The 18,291-nt window shown below is 50.3% G+C and overlaps 1 protein-coding gene across 1 annotated transcript in view; it reads left to right on the top strand.

Annotated features, from left to right (window-relative positions):
* The window catches only part of SSU72 (SSU72 RNA polymerase II CTD phosphatase homolog (S. cerevisiae)), a 34,219-nt gene extending 17,857 nt beyond the window's left edge, over nt 1–16,362 (top strand). The window contains exons 3-5 of the mRNA XM_006871714.1: nt 15,119–15,258; nt 15,749–15,867; nt 16,261–16,362. Coding sequence (XP_006871776.1) covers nt 15,119–15,258; nt 15,749–15,867; nt 16,261–16,362 — 361 coding nt within the window. The remainder of the gene's footprint in view (nt 1–15,118; nt 15,259–15,748; nt 15,868–16,260) is intronic.
* The last annotated feature ends 1,929 nt before the right edge of the window (nt 16,363–18,291 follow it).

Below are 18,291 nucleotides of genomic sequence, written 5' to 3'. Positions count from 1 at the left end.
CTTGCCGTGTTCAATAAACTAAATGTATTCTCTGTACATCTGTAGATTATTTAGGTAGCCAGTGTGACCTTGGGGCCCTTCTAAATGGTGAACCCAGATCCTGCATCTCTGGCCTCTTGTGCCTTCTATGCTTACCACCACCGTTGGAGGGTGGATGTTGGGGGACTGCTGCGACAGGGACAGCGACAGCGACATCTCACTTCCTGTCATCCCTGTGGCTGGAGTTGTAGAGTGAGGAACCCTGGGAGGTAGCAGTGAGTAGAGTCCAAGGCCAGATAGGGCTCTAGAAGCAGAGGGAGTGCCATGGTTCCCACAGGGGGAATTTTAGAAGCATTTAGGACATATCCCTCAGTGAGCGGATTGCATCCTGTGAGGCCCAGCATCTTGGGTGAACCACCTGGTAATGCTCTGGGTTACCAGGAAGCAGCTCTCTGGAAGGCCATTCTTGTGTGTACCTATGAGTGAACTGCCCTTCCTCTTGCTTTGCTCTAGAAGCTTGATGACAAAGGCCCTTCCCGAGAATCTCATGCTGGGCTGGGTTCTTCCATGGTCTCACTCAGCCTCAGATTTGCATGGTTTAGCTGAGATCCTGGTGTGCTCTGCAAGACTGTCCTGCAGTTAGGTTAGCTCCACTCAGTGTGTAAACCTGGACCTGATGAGACGGGTGAAATGGAGACAGCAAGTAAAAGCACAGATGATCAGACTTGTAAACAAGGCTCATCCACTTTGGTACTAACAGTGACCTGGTTGCTGAGGAAGGGCAGCACTTTACACGGGTCTTTAAAAAAGACCGTCTCGCTTTGGGAGTCAAACCCACTGGGCTTGGAGTAGGTGTAGTGGCCTGCATGTCCTGAATACTGAAAGAAGGATCAGGGGTCAGCTTGTCAGAATTCAGAATGTCCTATATAGGATGACTTCGTAGAGGTAGGTGGTCTCCCTGCTAAGTGTTTGTCTGTGTGCTTGATGTGCACATGACTACTTTGGTGTGCATATGCACGTGTGTGCTGGGTGTGTGCATGTGTGTTTTGTGTTAGCACGTGCTCTTGTCGTCGGGGTGGGGGAGTGTGGCTGCTCAGGCTCTGTATTCTTTGTATGGCAAGGGACTTGTCCCCTCCCATGACACAAGGACCCAAGTCCCCACCTCACGCCATTCCTAAGAATTAAGAGGTTAGACCCTGGACCTTCGTTCATTGCACTCTCAATAAATTGTGGCCAATAGTCCCATCAGTAATATTGAAATACTTTGTTCTAAATCTTTGGCCATTATTGGATTTTGATTTTGTTTTTTTTTTCTCCAAGAGCAAAAGTCTGCTCTGAAGAATTTGAGAGATGCCCTTAACCCCTTTCTTAACTGTGACCCTGCTGCAGGGCAGCGATGCTGGGGTTATGGGGTCAGGATGACCCCTTGTTTAACTAAAACTGAGCTAGTTGTTTGTTCGCCCTAACCTTGGTTGATGAGTAATGTTAGGTTTCAATTTCCCTTATGGAACTCATCTATTAGTGTAATGTACACACGGACCAGGGGTGTGAAATGGAAATTCCATGATACTCCACAGATAGGTGGTGTGCTTTGTTCCATGAGGGCACTGTTTTTGATGACAACTTTGTTGTTAGGTGCTGTTGAGACAAATCTGACACAGATTCTATAGGACACAGCAGCCATGTCCCATAGGGTTTCCAAGGCTGCAGTCTTTATGGAGGGGCCCTGGTGAGGTGCTGTAAAATTAACCCTGGACTACAAGGTGGTTTTGAACTGCAAAGTTGGTGGTTCAGACTCAAACAGCCACTCCTCAGAAACCATATACGGGGTTGCTATGCATTGGAACCAACTCCACGGCACTTAAACAACAAACTATGGAGGGAAACCACTGCATCTTTTCTCCCTTGGATAAGCTGGTGGGTTCAAACCACAGACCTATTGGTTATCAGCTGAGCACTTAACCACTGCACCAACAGGGCTCCTTGATAACTTTGTTGTTAAGTGCTGTTGAGTCAGTTCCAACCCATAGCGACCCTGTATAGAGTTTTCTGAGGAGTGGCTGGTGAGCTTGAACCGCCGACCTTGTGTTTCAAACCAATTTAGCCTACAGTGCATTAGGATATAATTCACTCATTCAAACTGTAGAGTTCAGTGATTTGTAGTGTATTTACAAAGTGGTTACAACCATCATCACAATAAATATTAGAACATTTTTTTCCCAAAAAGAAAACATCTCTTCCCCACTTCCCCTCAACCCTCCCAACCCCAGGGGTCCCCTTCTCTACTACTTGTCTGTGGGTGTGCCTGTGTTGGCCCTTTCATAGAAAAGGAATCCGACAACATGTAGCTTTTGGTGCCTGACTTCTTGACAAATTATTATAAACATTCTTAGCAGGTGAACATTCTTGGCAGAATGTTTTCAAGGTTCTTTCATGTCATAGCATGTACTGAACTCTGCCCCTTCTCTTTCTTGACCATGAATTTTTTCCTTCTTTCCTTTGCTTTAGATTCATCTTGAATACAGCCTTGCACTTAAATGTTTTGCTTGGTGGGTTTTAACAGCCAATTCTAATGGATGAGGGTTTTGGGGGGGGGTGGGGGAATGTCTTTTTTTATTTTTTTTTTAGCACCAAGCCAGTTCCTATGGGTGAACACCCTTCCAGGGCCTTTTTCTTTTTGATGGAGAGGAGGCTGCAGTGAGGAAAGCTGAACTGAGCTTTGAAGAAGAGAGAAGTAGTTTTTGATTCTAAATGTAAATAAGTAGAATAGTGAAGGAAGACAGAGTCATAGGCCAAGAGTATCCATTTGTAAATTTAGGATAGATAGATACTCATTTAAAACCTCACAGCAAATACTGCTGCTGCTTTGTGAATTAGAAAATCACTTGTGTTAGAAAGGCACTATTTAACTGCATTTTAAAATGAATAAATATCTATTTATTCATTTCCATCTTCATTCGTCCTCTTTTTAGGGTTTGAATTAATTTACACACATCCTCATATCTTCCCTGTGCAATTCCTTGAGGTTAAAGGGGGGAAAAATGTTTTTAGGATTGGTAAATCTCCATCCTTGGCCTCTGGCCTCTGTCCTGGACAGAATGGGCACTGACTCACTTTCTGTCACTCCACACAGTCGTCACTCTCTGAGCCAGCATCCTGAAGCGGCTGTGCATTTCACCCACCTCTCGCTGTGTGCTCTCTCTCCTGTACCTACACAGTAGCCTGTGAAATACTGGTCTACTTTGGCTTGTACTTAAACTTCAGGAATTTAGAAAACAACTTTTGATAGAGTAGTAATGACCATGTGTAGAATGTCTGCCGGCTCAGTTCATCTGACCCCATGTCGAAAGTGGGGACAGACCTATCAGATGTGGAGTTTTAGGGGTGAGTACTGGAAGGCACTGAGCTGGTGGAGTGGCCTTGGCGGCTGGGGCATCAGTTCAGGAGACAGCCTTGGTGCTGGCCCATCTACTCAACAGCCTATGACTGCCCCAGCCCAGGTCAGCTCTGGTACGCGCATTGCTTTCTGCCTTTGGGAAATGAGACCCAATGCCATGCCTAGATGCTCAGAGCCAGCATGGGGGCTTCCCTTGGGTCTTCGAGTCTGTTTTATGCACCGGTCACTTTGCTCTAGTTCACACAATTTGCCACTTGTCCAGATAGGTCTTTTTCTTAGTATCCTGACCTTGAGCTCATAGCCCACAAGCTTTTTTTTTTGGTGTGGGCTCAGGGCACAATGAGTTAGGACTCCTGAGGGTCCTCCCAGACCCTTTCAGGAGATCCGGGAGCTTAAAACTGTTGGCATAATGATACTAAGATGCCAGTTGCCTTTCAGGAGTCTCTGATAGTGTTCAAGGGAATTTGTGGGTGCCGTTACCTCTGATAGCAGGACTGCATGTGTGCACATGTGTGTGGTCTTTGCTCCCGGCTGTAGACACCCCCTCAACTCAGCATTGGTTTCTAAGACAGTAAGCCCACGTCAGTAGAGGCTTAGGTGTTAACACCCATACCCCGGGAGGTTCTAAGACTGATGCTATTGCACCCCACCCCACCTTGCCACTGGCTCTCCTGTAGCCCTGACCTCTTCCTGCTTAGCTCAGGCTACCAAGCAAGGCGGTCCTCGCACTGTGGCACTACAGCCTTGTCCGGTGTGTGTGGGGGGGGGCACATGAAGCCCCTGGCGGCACATCTCAGCCTTGTCAATGCTTGGTGGAGGCCTTAAGGACCGATCACATCTACCTTGTCCCTGGGTACCTTGTGTTCATCACAGGCCAGGCGCTGCTTGTGTCTTAGATGTCCCCTCAGGTGTGTGTGGGGGCGGTTCTCCGGTGTCCTCACCTATGCAATAGTGTCACAGTGTCAAATTCAGAAGGTCAGTGTCCACAGATACGACATCAGAGAGCAGGGTCATCTAGGAGCTCCGGGGCGGTTTAAACGAGCTCAGAACAAGGCTGAGCTGGTGCTAAAAGGGGGGCTGTTCCAGCTCACATAGGATGGCCCAGAAGCACCTGGAGCTGGGCAGTCAGGGAAGGGTCTGTAGGCCCTTTCCTTTGTGGAAGGAATTGGATGGGCCAGGTGTGTGGGCCCTGGCAGAAAAGAGCAGAACTGTCCTTACAGGGGCAGGGAACCTTCTGCTGACTTGATCCTGATATTAGGTCCTATACACAAGAGCGGTTTCAGAGGGCAGAGGTGGACAGCCAGGGAGTGGCAGGGAAGGGGGTCTTGTTAGTGAGTGGGATGTGAGGTAGAAGAGGGCCCGGAGGGTGAGTCCCAGAGCCTTGGTAGAGCAGCCAACAGACAGAGGTCTTTGCCTCATGCATAGTGTCTGATGGCTCTAAACACAGCCCTTCGGTATTTGACACATAGTGACACTCCTGCATCTTCAGGGCTCTGTGCTGGGGCATGCCAGTCCCGTCATGAGGCCACAGCCCTCAGGCACCTGTCTTCATGTGCAGCTTCAGAGAGGCACCCTGTGGGCTGGGAATCCCACCCCAAGCCTCACATCCCCAGGTCTGGCCCTGGTCTGACTGTGTCCAACAGAAACGTGCCTCTGCCACGCATGTCTTGTGTATCAGCACCACCCTGGGCTGCTGTCCTCTTTCTTTGCGAGGTTTTGGAGACATCACAGGGTGTTTTATGACCTCACCTCCCTCTAAACAAGGCCTCAGGGGTGTGCGTACTTGGGAAGGGCCCCTCTCCTCCAGCTGACTTTGGGAAGGTCCTGACCAATTGCCCTAGGCTGAGCTGGGGTTTCTGAGTCTTGGTGGATAGCTGAGGAGTAGCAGATGTGTACAGTTCTGTGAGTCCAGAGCAACCTCCAGTAGGCATGTGACTCAGGGCTCCCTTGTTGGCCTTTAACTGGAGGGTGGGTGGGGTTTTGCTGAATGCCGTTCTCTGGCTTTAGCCACTTTCCTCTGCTGCCCTTTGCTATTGGGGACACTCCAGACTTCCAAGTAGCCAGAGTAAATAGAACTCAAAGTCTCGTAAGGAGAAACGTTACTGCCTATTGCTGTAAGCCATCCTTTATGCAGCCCTGCAAAATTTGTGCTGAAAACAGTAGTAACTCAGGACAGGTGAGGAGCCAGGGGTGATAGATTTCCAGGGAAATAGCATCCATCACTCTTTCCATTGGTTCGCCTTACTTCCTCAGCCTGGTTTCCTTGTTGATGGTGAGTCCCACTCTTAGATTTTACTTCTCTACTGTGCTTGTTTCTGGGAATGGTTTAAAGCCTCAAGCTAGATTCCTACCATGGAAGACAGACGGGGCCTGGCGATCTCCTGAAAACCAGCCACTGAAACCCCTGTGCTGGAGCCCAGTTCTACTCTGACGCATAGGGGATCACCAGGGGTTGAGGTTTGTAGACACAACTACTCACTCTTAGTGTCCTGTGGCCTCAGCTGGGAGCTGCACAGTCCCCAGGTGTTGCCCTGCAGAGCCCTCCCCAGGGAGGACAGCCTCTTTGGATGATGAGTACCTGACAGTTAAGTTCTTTGTAAAAACTGCATTGTCATGAGACTCACAGCCCCAGTGCCATCCTTTAGACAAGGGGTGGGAAGCTTTTTTCTGCCAAAACTTTATAACATTATTCCAGACCATACAAAATGATCAACATAAAAATTAGCCCTCTGTAGTCAAACATTTAATTAACTCACCCCTAATGTGACTGCTGGATCTGTGGTTGCCTTGGCAGGGCCAGACCAAATGATTCCCCAGGCCTTATATGACCCACGGGTTGAATGTTCCCCACCCCTGCTTCAGACAGAGGTATGCATTTTATGTCAGCTTCATGGAAAAACAATGTGTTTTTCTATAAATCACTAAATAGAACAGAGGGGGCAGTCCATTCTTTTTTTTACCTCAACCCAAAGTGTTTGGCACAAGATAACCCAGAGCTGGGGTACTGAAACCAGTAGCACAGGCACACTGACCCAGGCCTCAAGCCCCTGCATGGGGAAGAGCCAGAGTTCCAGAACATTCTCAGCCCACGGAACTCCTTACTTTAATGGTAGACATTAGGTCTGATATGCTAGGATTCTTACATTCACTTCATAACAGGCTAATTTGCTACATTTTGCTGGGTCAGCTTTGCAGACTTAGTCAGCTTTCCATGCGTACCTTATTTCTCCAAATCAGTGTGCTCTGACTAGGGACTCGGTTTTCTTCATAAAATGTTTGGGATTTGATCTCCTTTTGAGACATTTCTGTAGAAATAATTTGGTGTTGCAGACTAAATCATAATTTTACTTTTGCTCAGAAAGGAAAGGGAAACAACCCAGAACTTTTATTAAAATGCTCCAAGCAAGCATAAAATACTCCAAGTAAAAATTACTTAATTTGGTTTTATTTTGAAAATTCCTAATTATGATGCTAACCTAAAGCAGCCAGCGGGAGGCAGTATATCTATTTCAAAACACAAAGACTAAAGATATTTTTCCTCTCTTATTTTCTCTTAGTTTCCCAACCAATATTTGTTTTAAATTTAGGACTTTTAGCCACATTTCTCTCAAATGTAAATAACTATAGTGTGGTATTGCTGCTCGGGTTTTCCCTAGTTAGACAGATAGTAATCTACCATTTTTACTTAAAAATCTAGATCTTGTTAATTGAGCAACATAATTTGATACTGGTGTATTTGTGAAAACTATCTTATAATCCGTTTGCTTTGGTTTAATATTCAGGCAAATTAAAAGACAGTTAATGGAACATAAAGTTCTTCCCTGGTAGAAACTTCTGTTCTGGCTCTCCATGCAGAATAGAGATCGTTCAGCAGAGCAGAGTTCTTTCCAGCAGTGACTCCTTGAACTTTGAACTATACTGGCTTTGAACTACACTGGCTCTAGCCCTGGAGCATCCTGGGACCTTTGCCTCCATAGAGTGAGGTGCTATAATATCTAATGTGTAATTTATCAACACAGTCCAGGGCTACAATAGACATACAGTGTATATAAAGCACACCATATGCTGTAGTCAGGTGCTGTAAGACAATGTTGTTGTTAAGTACCATCTAGTGGATTCCAACCCATAGTGACCCTGTATAGGATTTCTGAGAAGCGCCTGGTGAGCTTGAACCGCTGACTCTCAGTTCAAACCGACTTTGCAGTCCAGCAGATTAACCCACAGTGCCACGCTGCACAGTGTCTTTTCTGTAAGTGCTCCAGTAGACACCCACAACATCAGGAAGACTTTCCAGTCCCAGTGGACTGTCTTCCTGCAGACACTTCATGGAGCTGAGACTCGGTCAGGTCTCTACCTAAGGAGCAGATTTGCTTGTTCCTTGATAACAGTGACCTTTGGATGCTTGATCAGGAGCTGTCTTGAGGGACAGGTATCCTGCCATGTCCCCACCAGCATGTTGCTTTCTTAGAAGCAACAGTGGCTCAATGACCACCAAAGCTGCTTTCAAAGCTGTGGTCTGCATTTTGTTTTTATATGAGTTGGGGGCGCAGTGTATGTCTGAGGAGAACCCATGGAGAAGAGCATGGTTCTTGCTGGTGACTTTGGAGTGAAGGTTTACAGAACAGATCAGTTTTTCATTCATCCTCTTGTTTCCTATCATTGACTGCATGGAGTTTTGCTGTGTCACTATAAGCATTGGACTGCTAATCATAAGGTTGACAGTTTGGACCCACCGGCCGCTCCTTGGAAACTAACTGGAAGGCACTTCACAATAATGTAACTCCTCATCTCACTTCTGTTTCCTGTTTCCCTTCCTCCTCTTCCTCTCCTCACCCTTCTGAACTCTGTCCTGGTTGAATATTCTGAGGACTGCTATTACGCTCCCTAGTGGTGGGGTTCCTCTTATAGGCCTGTCTGTTGGTTGGCTGAACATTGAGCCATAGGGCTGAGTTCATTTCCAGACCTGAACGGTGGCTAAGAGTCATTAGTCTCTTGTCCTAAGCCTAGTATTCTATTTTATTTTTTATAACATGATTTTTTTACTCCACATTTTTCTTCCACTTTTTCCAAGACCACCTAATTGTGATCCCTTTCAGAGCAGTTGGTAGCTGGGCACCATCTAGTTCTGATCTCAGGGTCGTGAAGGCTGATGGTCAGGTGTCCATTAGTCCGTTGGATAATTGGTTCCCCTCATCTTTCATTTTCTTCATTCTTTACTCTGGACAAGAGAGACCAATAGTAGTCTTATTGTTAAGTGCCAATGAGTTGGTTCCAACCCATAGCGACCCTGTATAGGGTTTCCAAGGTGTGGCTGGTGAGCTTGAACTGCTGACCTTGTGGTTCAAAGCGACTTTGCAGACCCGCACATTAACTCACAGCACCACACCAGGACTCCAATAGTAGAAGTGAAAAACCACTTACATGAGTTTTTAAAATTCCAGTTGCTACTCACCAAAATAGGATTTAGAACATTGTCATTGTGAACTATGTTATGCTAATTAACCTTGGCATTCCACCCCACCCCCACCCAAGCGTTGCTGCTGACTTTTTAACAGGTATCCATAGAGTCCATGTGCAAGGACATCCTCTGGGGGCCCCCAGGGCCTCTGAGAGCCCCTCAGGATTTCTCAAAGCCACTGCTTCCATACGTATGTCTGCCATCACACCAGGAACTGAGCACTTTCCAAAAGCAGCTGTCACATGGGACACACTTTACAAAACACCAGGTTAGACTGAATTCTGCTTTCCTCCTGCATCTTGAACTATCAGGAAATTAGTCAAGTCAGGTGAGCTCCTCTGCTCTGGGATCCTTTGAATGAAGTGTTTCCTGAAATGAGTTTAGAGGACGTTAGCGTTCTGTTTTGTAGCAAGTCTTTGAGTTGGGCTATCAGTGCCACACAGACGGCTGTGGGTCAGATAGCACTGCACGCCTCTTGCAGCTGGGCTTTAAGCATCTCTAGAGAGTGGGCGGAGTGGCAGAGGTCCCTGGGAGGATAAGGCTTGGTTGGGGGCTGAGGGTGTGCAGGCAGGAGCTCAGCATGGGAGCATGCACTGACTATAGCAAGTTAGAGAGCAAGTGTGTGTTTTGTCCTTTGCAGTTCTATTTGGTAGCTTGAGTCTAATTTAAGCCAGGTGGCTGTTACTTTGCTCTTTTGAGAGACCTTATCAATAGCACCTGCTTTGGTTAATGTTGTCTTCTCTCTTTGCCCTGCTTGGTTCCCAGTGCTATATGACGGGGTGGGCTACAAGGAGGCACTTTGTAGCATCAGCAAGATCTACGGTGACTGGTGTACTTCAAGGCCGGGTGGAGCATGCACTGGAGGTGAATGTGCTTGACGTTTCTGTTTTTCATAGAAGTAATAATTTAAAGTGCCCACGTCAAGTTGGTTCTGTGACCCCGTATAGTGTTTCTGAGGCTGTTGGGGTTTGCAGGAGCAGAAAGCCTCTTCCTGAAAAATGAGATGATGTTGACACTTTTTTGCAACCTCGTTTTTTGAATTAACAGCTTTGGTGTCATCTGTCCCGGTGATGCTGTTGTGCCTTTTCACGCTTGTGTTTCTTTAAGGTCAGCGTGTAATTCACATGGAATTTCCATCTGAGGTCTCCAACGGAGCTTGTTCTCTTCCTGGTGTGGTAGCTTTGTGAGGCCTGGTCCCATAGGGGCACAAGGGACTCACATATAACATGCAAGGATCCCCACAACACCCAGACACCCCGCATAATACACGAGCCCCACACGGCAGCACTTGAGGACCATCACAGTCTAGGGGAGCCCCACAACATGCCCCTCCCAGGTGGGCTGAACCTCCCAGTGCTTCTGGTTGAGTCAGGGAGGCATTTTTTGTTTTATTTTGCTTTTTCAAGGCCAGTGGTGTTGACATTTAAACCATAATGTTGTCCCAGCAGATTATACGTGAAGGAGGGGTTGTGTCCGTCTCACACTGCGAGACATAACTGGTTGGAGCGTTTAGAGCCTTTGTTACTGTGCCTGCCAGGGGCCCAGAGCACCATCCAGTCTTACTGGTCTGTCCCCCAGACCTCAGTGGGTGGAAACCACCCTTCAACAAGAGCAGGGAGGGCAATGGAAGTGTCCCCATGAGGACTCGTGACGATCCACTGGAGGGTGATGGGGGTGGGGTGAGGCTGAGGGGTAGGCAGTCTGTGCTTAGCTATCCAGTGTCACCAGCACAGTGAGGTTCCTTGCTGCTGGGGCCACCTGTTCCTTTCTGCCTTGTGCCCAGGTTCTGCCATCAGGCACCCTGGGATGGGAGGGAGTCTAGGGCCAGCACAAGAGGACAGGGCTGTGAAGGTGTGACCTGCCTTGGGGTGGGAAGCATGAGCGGATCCTCACTGGACCTCATCCTCTGACCTGGACCTTCGGAAGGGTGTGGGCAGCACAGACACTGAAGTGTGCTTACCTGAGTGTGATGGAGCTCCAAAGCCTGGCCTGATGTGTGACCGCCAGGGTGCATCCTGGGCTAGTGACAGTGGCTTGTGAGGACACAGTAGGGCCCTGTGGCTGGCACTGGCCCCTGAGCCTGTTGAAGTCACAGAAATCCATCCTTAAAGCTCTTTTCCCAACTGAAGAGTTCTTGCTTTATGTCTTATGATTTGATTTGTTCAAACTTGCAGTTGGAGGTTGTATTGGATGATGGGGGTTTCATAAAGGTGAGCCGAATCAAGCTTGGGCTGTGGTGGCTGCCTGGCAGCCTCCGCTCACGGTCAGCTTGGCCCTCACTGAGGGGGAGCCCCTGGCTGGAGGCAGGCTGTGTGCCAGTGGTACCTTTGAACCCACCATGGCCTGGCCTGGTGCCTGCAGACACCACAGGTCTGGCAGGATTTCAGTGCTTTGTAGCAGGGTGCAGCTGTGGCCTTTGTACATCTCAGTGTTGATGGCAGCCCCTCAGCAAACATAGGATGAAGCTGGCCTGGGGACGCCTCCCTCTGAAGGCCTGATTTCCAGCAGCCATTAGCTTTTGGTCAGACAAGACTTTAACGAAACCACTGGGCTAAGTTTAAAACCCCAGTTAAGTGACACAGAGGCCCTTGCTCTGACCTCCAGGTCCTGGTATTCAGCTGCACAGTGGGGGCTTCAGGGTAGGTGGTGATCCCGGCCTCCAGCTTAGCTCCCGGCCCAGCAGTGGGCAAGGAACCAACCAGTAGTGTATTCTGACTCCCACAATTGCTAGGAGAGGAACCCAGGGGGCAGCCCATGGGGGTGGGGATCCTATAGGCTCCTGGGGCCAGCAGCCCTGCACGTACCCTACCCACCACTCAGCTCGAGTTGTGTCTCGACTTTAGGGAGATGTGCTCTCAGTACCCCAACTCAGCGCTTCCTTGGAGGTTTATGTGAAGCTCAGTCGATTTCATTTTGGATGTTCTCACCCTTCGCTGGCTTCCCAGAGCCCCAGGGGCGTGCCTGGTGACCTCTGTTTTGTTGCATGGGTGCTAAGCTTAGCCCTGGGAGCTGGGGTGAAGGGTGTCAATTGATGATGACTCAGCCCAGGATAGTTAGACCTGAAGGAAGCCCCTGCCAGAGTGCCTGATGACGTTCCCTGAGGGCAGTTTGTGGCATCCAGGAGGGGTTGAAGAAGTCTGGGGTGCCCCTTCTGCACCGACAGGTTGTAAGCATTTTTTATTTCTTGGTGATACAGCATGAATGGGGGACTGAGGGGGGTGTACCCTTGGTCTAACCTCTCTCTGGGTTTGGCTTCAGTCTCCACCTCCTGCCATCTTCCTTCCTGATAGATGCTTTGAGAATTACTTCATCCTCATGTGGTCCACTGAGACCCTGGGAATGCCTGTGGTGGGCACCAGCTCTAAGAATCAACCACAACCCTGCTTCCACCTCTCATTCCTCTCAGCCCCTGCTCCCTACCTCCTAATCCTCAGGCAGGCCGGTGCTTGGGCTCAGTCACTTCTATTCTCTATCCCTGGCTCATCACTGACATCCAGGAGTGAGCGAGCAATCCCCATTGGACACTTGGTCCACTTGGATAGCACTGTTGGGTCTCAGTACTGAGAAATCCCCTTCTTACACCCACCTTCCATGCAGTATGGGGCCATCGGCGGCAGATCCTGCACTCCCCTCTGGCCATGTGTTGGGATGGGCATGGCGTCCAACGAAACAAACACCGCCCCTGTTGCAACAGGGGAGTGTGGCTTTACTCACGTGCCTGGAACCCCTCGGTGACCTCTACTGGACCCTGTCCTCAGCAGCCCTACTCTTGTGCAGTACTTGTAGCCATAGGGTGATTCTTCCTTTGGGCCTGTCCTCACTGCTTCATGTGGTCTCTAGGGGCATCTAGATATGGTCCTGGCCCCATGATATGAAGTAGAGTTTTAAGATTAGTTTGCAACTGCATTCCTAAGTGTGCACTGACACTGGGCTCCAGCACAGCGTCCTGTGGGGCTTTTAGAACTTGTCCCTGGTGCTCAGGCGACACCCTACATCTCTAGGGATTTGCCAGAAAACAATGTGAAATGGCCACTAACCCAACCCCCTGCTGTCGGGCCGATTTCAACTCATAGTGACTTTGCAGGACCGTAGAACAGTTCCATGGATTTTCGAGGCTGAAAATCTTTACAGAAACAGGTGCCCTCATCTTTCTTCTGGGAGCAACTGGTGGGTTTACCACCAACCTTTCCATTCGCAGTGCTACCACCAGGGCTCCTGAAAGGGCCATGACTACTGCCCTGTTACAGCAGTGGAGTCCTAGTGTGGTGCTGTGGGATCAGCACTGGACTGCTAACCTCAAGGTTGGCAGCTCAAACCCAGCAACTGCTCCTCAGAAACCCTATACAGGGTCACCATGAGTTGGAACGGACTTGAGCGGGCTGAGTAAAAACATTAAAGCAAATGACCCTCCTTTTTGATCTCTAAACTAGATGCTTCCCTTAAAGGGAATCTCAAGTTTGTTTCCTTTATGTAAATGTCCGGAGGGTAAGTGAAGGGGCTCAGGTTTGGGAGGACATGGAACCTGTTCCCGACCTGGTAGAGAAACGTGTCCTGACTCCATGGTACTGTTGCTCTCCCCCCACCCCCACTCCTGCAGGAATAGACCATGCCTCCCACTCTGAGGTGGGGACCTGGGAGTGGGGGCAAAGGGAGGTTAGGAAAGGCAGGTGTGGGGCTGACCAGAATCTTGGTTACCCCAAGACTGCCCATCTCTCCCCTCTCTGCAGCTGACATCAGACCACAGTATGGACTGTCCTTGGGTCCCTTCTCCACCAGACTCATTCTGAATGTTTAGATGTGTTCTGGAAGTCGGGCCTGGTCACCACAGGGCCTCACTGGAGCAACCAGGGGCCACAGCTTCCTGGCCAGGTGGGGAGTATCCATTGAGCCTGACTAGAATGCCAAGAGCCAAAAGCACCAAGGTGGGTGATGATCAGGTGTCATTTTTACATTTTTGTTTGGAATAAACTTTTTAGAGCAGTTTTAGGTTAGGGAGAAAGATGAGGCTTTCTACTCCCATGAAGATTTACAGCCTCGGAAACCCTATACATGGTTTCTGTGAGTGAGAACCGACTCCATAGCACATAACAAAAAAAAATTTTTGGTTTGCAGAAAATCCGGAGTCCCCATGAGGCCCCCCACCCCCTTTTCCCACAGCAGGTATCTTTGTTACTAACACAGCTGTGTAACATTGTTACAACGCATGATCTGAGCTTCTCAGGGTGATTCCCAAGTTGACATTGTCCATTCTGTGTGTGCAGAGGAATGGGTTTTGAGAAAAGCATCACGTGCGTTTACCATTGCAAGGTCTTTTCACTTAGTTTCCCTGCTTCAAAAGGCCTGGTGCCTACTGTTGTTTTTAGTCTGAATGATAGGAAATTACTTTAAATGAGTTTATTTCAATAATGACCACTTAAAACCTAGGAAAGACATTCAGTGTACCACTTAGAACTCCTGAATAAGCTTGTCTGCTTCTTGAATTTAGGCTAACGAGATCATAGATGTCTGTCTGGAATGAGTCGCATGTAGGCTCCTAAAGGCTGCTGGGATTCATGGTGTGGGGACTTGATCTCTGAGGTCCCCTCCCTGGAGACCCCAGAAGTTTTGACATGACCCTTGGGGTTGGGTAGGGATTGTGGACCTGCCTAAAGGCCTCTCCCAGCTCAGGGCTCAGTGAACTCGGGGTCCCCCTACTCAACCCATTTGTGTGTAGTAAGTACCCTTGAGTGTTCTGCTAGCTACTAGATCCCATGAGGCCTTGGGCCAGGCCTAGTCTCCTCCTTGTACCCACCTGGACTGCTTCCTGTCTGATTGGTTTTGTGTCATCGATGGCCTTTTTTCAGGTCCTGTCATCAGCACCTTTTCTGTTTTGTGTATGTTGTAACTCGCCTGGACTTGGATTCAGGGAAACCAGCTCACTGTGTCCAGCCAGGGGCTGGATGTGTGAGCAGCTCTTTGGGTAGCCTTGGGATGGGGTGACTCATAGCTGTCAGCACAAGACAGACACCCAGGAGAACCTGGTGCCAGGTCTGTGCTTCCTGTGAGCCTGGGGGGGGGGGGGGGGGCGGGTACCAAGTGTGTTAGAAATCTTGTCTTCTGCTGATAGCGGGGGCTTGGGCCATCGGGACAGCAATGACCCCATCAGCTGGAGTTGAGCCTTTCCCCCATGACCAGCAAGTGGGGCTGGTGGGGAGGGGAGGCCAGGGGATGGAACACCAGACCTGGAGTTGGAAACACAGGAAATCCAAAGCTTTCATCTGAAGTTCCTTGACGCTGGCATTCAGATACACACAGAATGGCATCTTACATATGTTGGACAGAAATAAGAGAATCAAGCCCCGGCCAGAAAGGTTCCAGAACTGCAAAGACCTATTTGATTTGATCCTCACCTGTGAGGAGCGAGTCTACGACCAAGTGGTGGAAGGTAGGCAGGGGGTTGTGGTGTACACTACACGAGCAGATCCCTCTAGCAGGGACTGGGACCCGGGAGACCTCCTCTGTCACTGCTTCTGATGCTCTGGACACTTCCAGGGTCCCTGCCAGCTCTACAACTGTTGAGCTCCTATGGGCAAGAGAAGGCCTCGGGCCTCCCACAGCCAAAGGCCCACCAACTACTGTATGCACCATGCTGAGGGTGTAGGGTCCTAGCCAGGCCAGGCTTGTCTTCTGCTTGTGGTTGGGGTCTTGCCTGATCCCAGAACCAGTCAGTGATGTGAGGTTAAGAATCCGGCAGAGCTCCATGAATCTATCACGTCCCCTCTTGATGAATTGATTCCCTGAATGGGTGGCCGGGGTCCTGGTTTAGTGTTTGGGTGCTGTGATTCCATGCTAGGAATAACTGAGGACTGGCAAGGGGGACTTGTGAGCCTCCTGGCCTCCCCCTGAGCCTCAGCCTTTTGGCTCTGTCCCATCAGATCTGAATTCCCGGGAGCAGGAGACCTGCCAGCCAGTGCATGTCATCAACGTGGACATCCAGGACAACCACGAGGAGGCCACCCTGGGGGCCTTCCTCATCTGTGAGCTGTGTCAGTGTGTGAGTACCAGTAAACCCAAGCCCCAAATGCAGGCCCCTCCAGGCAGGCCTAGCTCCCGGAGGGGTGAGTCAGGTGGTTATGAACCTGCGAGTCTCGCTCTCTGGCTCAGCTATGGTGGTCACCTCATGGCTCTGTTTGGGTGGGCAAGTGTGGGCTTTCAGACCATTACTGTCCAGTTCCCTGTGCTCACCTGTGGAGTGGGATGATCCTAGCTGATACCGGACATGGTGTGAGCTTTGCCATGCCCGGACCCAAGAGGCCCTGCCAGCTTAGGCACTCGCTGTAGTGGTCTCTGCCTCTCTCTGGGTGCTACCGCACTCTTCTCCTCTCCATGCCAGGCCCATGAGGGCAGTGGCATTGCTGTGGGAGTTTATCAACTCTGCCATCTACAGATCCAACACACAGAGGACATGGAGAACGAGATTGACGAGCTGCTGCAGGAGTTTGAGGAGAAGAGTGGCCGGGCCTTCCTGCACACTGTCTGCTTCTACTGATGGTGCTGTGGACCCTGCCTCAGACCCCCTTGGACCCTCGCCGCCTGGGAGCGTCTGCACACTGTCTGCTTCCACTGATGTGGCTCCGTGGAGCCCGCCACCTCGGCGCTTCCTTTGTGAATACTGTTCCTTCTCAATTTTGTTTTTACTTCTAGATATTCTGCCAGTGGGTGGTAGTCTTACCAAATCAATTGTACATATGAAATGAGAAGACATACATCAATGTCATATTGAAAAACAATCAAGTTTTTTCTATCCCACTTGTACCTGAGTGGGATATTGATTACACAGATTTTTTTTTTCCCTTTAACCAAAAAAAAAAAAGAAAAGAAAGCGGTTTATAGGACCTTTTCCCAACATGTATGTGTCTTTAGTTGTGCGAGCCTTTCTTTGTCTCCCTCTCACTGGCTGAACTGTACAAATAACCCAAATAAAGCAATGGACTGTGTATTCTCACAAAGACCCTGGACTCGTCCTGTAATTACATGACCAGCTCATTTCTGCTGTCCCAACCCTGGGGCCTTGGCCTTGCTGGCTGGGTGCTTTGGGTGCTTCCTGTGCAGGGAGCAAGTGGGGGACACATCTTCCTCAGGTGGGGCACTGCAACAGAAGTGTGATGGCCACTGCTGCTAAAATCAAAGCATAGATGACATGGGAGTCTACACTGGTGGTTGGTGGGGGAGGTGGGGAGCTTGTGGTCTCAGCATGTTCTCAGTTTGATCCCTTGAGTCCTCAAGTCCTCAAGCCCTGACTTGAGACTCTATAAGACTTTGTCATGTCAAGACTCCCCCTCTCCCACTTCCTATAGGAAGCTGACCTGCCCCCAGTTAGGGCCACTGGGCATGGCAGCTGGATACAGGCCTGAATGGAGTGGCAGTCTCTGCCCCTGTGAATCTGCTCCCTAGGCTGGGATTGGCTGTCCTGCTGAGTTCCTCCGTCATTTCACTTCCTCAGTGAGCTGCCTCCTAGTTTCCCATTGTGGGAAGACCCCTTGGGGACCCTATGGAGAAAGACTGAGCACATACACGACCCAATTTGGCTTCCACCATGCGGACCCTGACCTGTCTCAGAGCGAAGGTTTCCACAGAGGGACCCCTCCCCAGGCTGTTGCATTCATTGCGCACATCGCAGAACACAGCCAAGACTGAACTGCTTAGACCCTCCTCTCAATGTCTGGGAGGAGACCTGCACACCCACCCACACCAGGCCGCCTCCAGCCTTTGCTGACCCAGGTAACCACCACCCTCCCCTAGCCTACCTGCCTGCACCTTCCCCCCGGGCCATGGCTTTGAGGTGACCTCTATGGGGCTGTTTGATTAAGCCAAGAGCCCCTCACCCAGTAACTTAGTGGCTGGAAATCCTGCTGAGCAGTGGCCTGGTCGCACTGGAAGAAGCCTCATGCCTGAGGCACCTTCTGCGAGCCCCCACTTTCGAGAATGATCCATCTGGCATCTGGCCACCCGGGGGTCCCAGGAGCTGACTAGTTGACCCAGGTTGGTCAGAACAAACGGGGGCGGGACCTGGAACTGATGTCTCTGAGGAGGGGTCTTGGCCCCAATCATGGGGTGAAAGTCAAAAGCGAAGACCGAAGAGACCCGCTTGCGCCCCGACCCCGTCTCTTTCCCAGTCTCCTGGCAGGCGCGGGCGCGTAGTTCTCCCGGGAGGCGGCGGGAGGCGGGAAGAGGGAGGAGGGAGGGGGCCGGAGCCGGGAGCCGAGCGCAGGGAGGACCGGAGGGCGGAGCGGAGCGCAGCGGGCGCGGGCAGCGCGGCGGGCCGGACGGACGGAACAACCCCAGGAGCAGCCCCCTCGTCTTGGCGCCCCAGCCTCCTCCCCCCGGCCGGCGACGAGATTGCGGCGGGCGGCGGTAGCGGCGCGGGCCCCAGAGGCGCTGACCTCTGCGGAGGCGGCGGGGGCTCAGCATCGGGCCG

The sequence above is a fragment of the Chrysochloris asiatica genome, unplaced genomic scaffold, assembly GCF_000296735.1.
Source record: "Chrysochloris asiatica unplaced genomic scaffold, ChrAsi1.0 scaffold00173, whole genome shotgun sequence".
In the NCBI taxonomy this organism is placed as follows: domain Eukaryota; kingdom Metazoa; phylum Chordata; class Mammalia; order Afrosoricida; family Chrysochloridae; genus Chrysochloris; species Chrysochloris asiatica.
Note: the sequence above shows the minus strand (reverse complement) of the source record. Positions and strands in the feature narration are given on the sequence as shown.